At 44.0% G+C, this 5,024-nt stretch overlaps 1 protein-coding gene across 1 annotated transcript; it reads left to right on the forward strand.

Moving 5' to 3' along the window:
- The first annotated feature begins 2,758 nt into the window (after positions 1–2,758).
- Positions 2,759–4,671, forward strand: LOC116889197 (clathrin interactor 1-like). Its single transcript, XM_032890355.1, is given in 2 exon segments — positions 2,759–2,867; positions 2,869–4,671. Coding segments are annotated over 2 exon segments (1,869 nt in total). The 5' UTR covers positions 2,759–2,787; the 3' UTR covers positions 4,658–4,671.
- The last annotated feature ends 353 nt before the right edge of the window (positions 4,672–5,024 follow it).

Raw genomic sequence — 5,024 nt, forward strand, 5'->3', positions numbered from 1 at the left:
AAAGGAAAATCTTAGATGAAAAAGCAGCTTATGCATGACCATTGCTTGGTGACAGCTTGTTTGTTTACTAGAACTATTTGATCAATGAATGCTAGAAACAGCTTTGCTGATGACTCAACAAATGGTTCTCCCCTGTGAACACATGTCTAAACCTGGAGTCAAACAAGTAAGAGAGAATATAGTAGTTAGGTGAAAGGCATGTGTATTTGAAGTAAACACTCTAATGGGTTATCTTGTAATGCATTGCATACTACTTTGAATCTCATATTTTGCTTATTACTAATGAGAATGTGATCCAAAAGTAATATATTGGTATTTCTCCTCTAATTTACCTGTATGTACACAGGCCTATCCTCTTATACTATCCTGTTTCTCCTTTCTTTATTCAAGCACAAGGTTTCTTTATGCATTTTGGATATTAATCTTAGTGTCAAAAATATTTTCCCCACACCTATTAGTTTTTCTTATATTTCGCATATATACTTGTCTTTTGACATGAAACATGTTTATACATTTATGTAGACAAAAATATTTTCTCCTATTGTATAGTATAGAGTTTCTGACATTTGAATTCTTAAAAGCTTTCCATTCCCTATTGTTATAAAGATATATCACAATTTTCATTTAAAAAAATCCTTATTAGTGTGCATGTGTATGGAGTGTGCAATACACAGTGCATGTAGAGGATAGTATAACATTGCCAATTAAATTCTCTCCTACTTTGTTGAGGCCTAGTCTCTCATTTTTGATGTGCTAAGTACCCCCTGATAACTGACCAGCAATATTCTTGACCATTCCTCTGTCTCCACCCTCATTCTTATGGTTTGAGCCCTGGAATTACAGATATATACTTCATGGGTTCCAGGAATCAAACTCAGTTCATCAGGCTTGAAACAGCAACCACTTTCACATAATGAGCCATTTTCCTGGCTCAATACATACTATAATTTCTTATAAATGTTTTCAAAATTTTAATGATTTTTACTGAAATGTTTTAAGATGTTTAAGGATCTTTAGAAATTAAGCATTTAATTCCTTAGGAATTATCTTTTATGAAAAGTGTGGCCTTCCAGCCTGCAACTCTACTAAGGCCAAATCAAGCACTCAAGATTTCCCTTCTACACTCAGAGGCAGCTTGACTCCCAGGAGGCCCATTACAATCAGACTCACAGGTTAGACACCAGGACCCCAAACCTGGCCTAACTGGGATCCCCACTGGGCTCGACGGACATAGGACCTATCCACCCTGCCAGAGACACATCTTTATTCCAGGTCCACAAATGTGCTTAGGGTCAGATTGGGTCCTCAAGAGCATCCCCCCATCCCTCTGCCCACACTCAGAGACACTTGAAACCCAGGAGGTTCATAATAACGAGGAAAACAGATTAGATACTCTAGGTCCCCTTGCAAACCCAGAGACATCCTGACTCTAGGAGGTCCATCAAAACCAGGCTCACAAGAGGTACAGACTCCAGTCAAAGATTGAAAGTACAGTTAACATCAGATATAAACAGATGGCAAGAGACAAGCACAAGAATATAAGCAACAGAAACCAATGCCACTTGGCACTATCAGAACCCAGTTCTCCCATTACTGCAAGCCCTGGTTATCTTAGCACAACTGAAAAGCAATATTCTGATCTAATTCCATTGCATGAAGATGATAGAGGACCTTAAGTAGGACATAAATAATTCCCAAAAAGAAACACAGGAGAACACAGGTAAAAAGGTAGAAAAACTTAAAGAGGAAACACATAAATACCTTAAAGAAATATAGGAAAACACAACTAAAATGGTGAAGGGATTGAACAAGACTGTCCAAAATCTAAAAACAGAAATAGAAACAATAAAGAATTTGCAAAGGGAGGTAACTCTGGAAATGGAAATCCCAGGAAAGAGATCAGGAGTAATAGATGCAAGCATCACCAACAGAGTATAAGAGACAGAAAAAAGAGTCACAGGAATACAAGATACTATAGAATATACTGACAAAACAGTCAAAAAATACAAAATGCAAAAAGCTCCTAACCCCAAATATCAAGGAAATTCATGTCACAATGAAAAGACCAAACCTAAGAATTATAGAAATAGAAGAGAATTAAGTTCCTGATTTAAAGAACCAGAAAACACCTTCAACATAATCAGAGAAGAAAATATCATTAACCTAAAGAAAGAGATGGTCATTAATGTACAGGAAACCAAATAGACTTGACCAGAAGAGAAATACCCCCTGTCATGTAATAATCATAACAACTAAATACAGAGAACAAAGAAAGAATACTTAAAGCAGTAATAAGAGGAAAAGACCAAGTAACATATAAAGGCAAGCCTATCAGAATTACACCAAACTTCTCAACACAGACTCGAAAAGCCAGAAAATCTTGAATAGATGTCATACAGACCCTAAGAGAACACAAATGCCAGCCCATCCTACTATATCCAGCAAAACTCTCAATCACCATAGATGAAGAAACGAAGATTTTAAATTACAAAATCAAATTTAAAAAAAAAATCTTGGGGCGGAAAGCAGGCCACTTCCGCCCCACGCAGCGCCGGTGCGGCCTCGTCTCGACGTGTCACTGGAGGCGCCATGGCTGTGGCTGGGAGAAGGAGCTCTGGCTAGGGAGAGTTCATGGCGGTGGGTGGTGGCGGCTTGACCCGACCAGGACCAGCCCTGAGGCGACTCGGGGTCGTGGAGGTGGTGGCCGAGGCGGTGGGCCCGGGCAGCGCAAGGGGCGATGCTGAACATGTAAGTGGGGAGTTGGTGGACAAAGCCACCACTGTGGTTATGAATTATTCAGAGATCGAGTCCAAAGTTCGAGAAGCAACGAATGATGATCCTTGGGGACTTTCTGGGCAGCTCATGGGAGATTGCCAAGGCTACTTTTGTGTATGAACAGTTCCCAGAACTTATGAACATGCTTTGGTCCCGAATGCTAAAAGACAACAAAAAGAATTGGAGAAGAGTTTATAAGTCGTTGCTGCTCCTAGCTTACCTCATAAGAAATGGATTGGAGCGAGTTGTTACAAGCACCAGAGAATACATTTATGATTCGCGATCCCTGGAAAATTACCACTTTGTAGATGAGCATGGCAAGGACCAAGGTATAAACATCCGACAGAAAGTGAAGGAGCTGCTTGAGTTTGCACAGGATGATGACAGACTTCGAGAGGAGAGGAAGAAAGCAAAGAAGAACAAAGACAAGTATGTCGGGGTCTCCTCAGACAGCGTTGGCGGATTCCGATACAATGAACTGTATGACCCTGAGCCCAAGTCCAAATGGGACGAAGAGTGGCATAAGAACAAGAGTGCGTTTCCATTCAGTGACAAGCTAGGGGAGCTGAGCGACAAGATCAGGAGCACAATCGATGACACCATTAGCAAGTTCCGGAGGAAAGACCGGGAGGACTCTCCGGAAAGGTGCAGTGACAGCGATGAGGAAAAGAAAGCAAGGAGAGGCAGGTCTCCCAAAGGTGAATTCAAAGATGAAGAGGAGACGGTGACGACGAAGTACATCCACATCACACAGGCCACAGAGACCACCACCACCCGGCACAAGCGCACAACAAACCCTTCCAAAACCATCGATCTCGGAGCAGCAGCACATTACACAGGGGACAAAGCCAGCCCGGATCAGAACGCTTCAACCCACATGCCTCAGTCGTCAACGAAGCCATCCGTGCCGAGCAGCAAGTCATCAGGAGACCTCGTTGACCTGTTTGATGGCAGTGGCCAGACAACAGGAGGAGCAGCTGACTTATTCGGGGGGTTTGCCGACTTCGGCTCTGCTAATGCATCGGGCAGTTTCCCTTCCCAAGCAACAAGTGGGAATGGAGACTTTGGTGACTGGAATGCCTTCAACCAAGCCCCATCAGGCCCTGTTGCTTCTGGTGGTGAGCTCTTCGGCAGTGCCCCACAGCCTGCTGTAGAACTCATCAGTGGTTCACAGCCAGCTTTAGGCCCACCTCCTGCTGCCTCAAACTCTTCAGATCTCTTTGATCTTATGGGCTCATCCCAGGCAACCATGACGTCTTCCCAGAGTATGAATTTCTCTCTAATGAGCACTAACACTGTGGGACTTGGTTTGCCCATGTCAAGATCACAGCCTCTGCAGAATGTTAGTGCAGTGATGCAGAAGCCTAACCCTCTCTATAATCAGAATGCAGATATGGTCCAGAAGTCGGCCAGCAAAACCCTGCCCTCTACTTGGTCTGACCTCAGTGTCAACATCAGCCTAGACAACTTACTACCTGGTATGCAGCCTTCTAAGCCCCAGCAGCCATCGCTTAACACAATGATTCAACAAGAGAATATGCAACAGCCTCTGAATGTGATGACTCAAAGCTTCGGAGCCGTGAACCTCAGTTCTCCATCAAACATGCTTCCTGTCCGGCCACAAACTAACCCTCTGATGGGGGGACCCATGCCTATGAACATGACCGGTGTAATGACAGGCACCATGGGAATGGCCCCTCTGGGGAACACTGCAGGGATGAGCCATGGCATGGTCGGCATGAACATGAACATGGGGATGTTGGCCTCGGGGATGGGCTTGACAGGCACCATGGGAATGGGGATGCCCAGCATGGCCATGCCGTCTGGAACTGTGCAGCCCAAGCAAGATGCCTTTGCAAACTTTGCCAACTTTAGTAAATAAAAGGTTGTAACGGAGCGAGTGGAAGAAGACTCTGTAGCTGCAATAGGTGATATTTGGGATGGAAGATGCTAAGCAGTTCCTTTTCTTTTTTATCAGTTAATTAAATAACCACATAAAAGAACCAAAAGGCTGGTGTTTCAGAAGCGATGCAAGAGCACTTCAGGCCGAGGCAGTCAGGATCGGTTTCCCAGTGAAGATACATACGCTCCCTAATGGGGCGAGGGGCAGAGCCTCTCTGTCAGAGAGCCTGTGTCCCAGTGTAGTCTGTGGGAGGACTGGCATGGATGGGGCTGAGTAAGTGTGCTTCACTCTCTAACTTTATACTTTCTCTTCCTGAGGAACTTGATTTTCTGTCCCTCAGTCGCCT

Source organism: Rattus rattus, chromosome X (assembly GCF_011064425.1).
Source record: "Rattus rattus isolate New Zealand chromosome X, Rrattus_CSIRO_v1, whole genome shotgun sequence".
NCBI classification, from domain to species: Eukaryota; Metazoa; Chordata; class Mammalia; order Rodentia; family Muridae; genus Rattus; species Rattus rattus.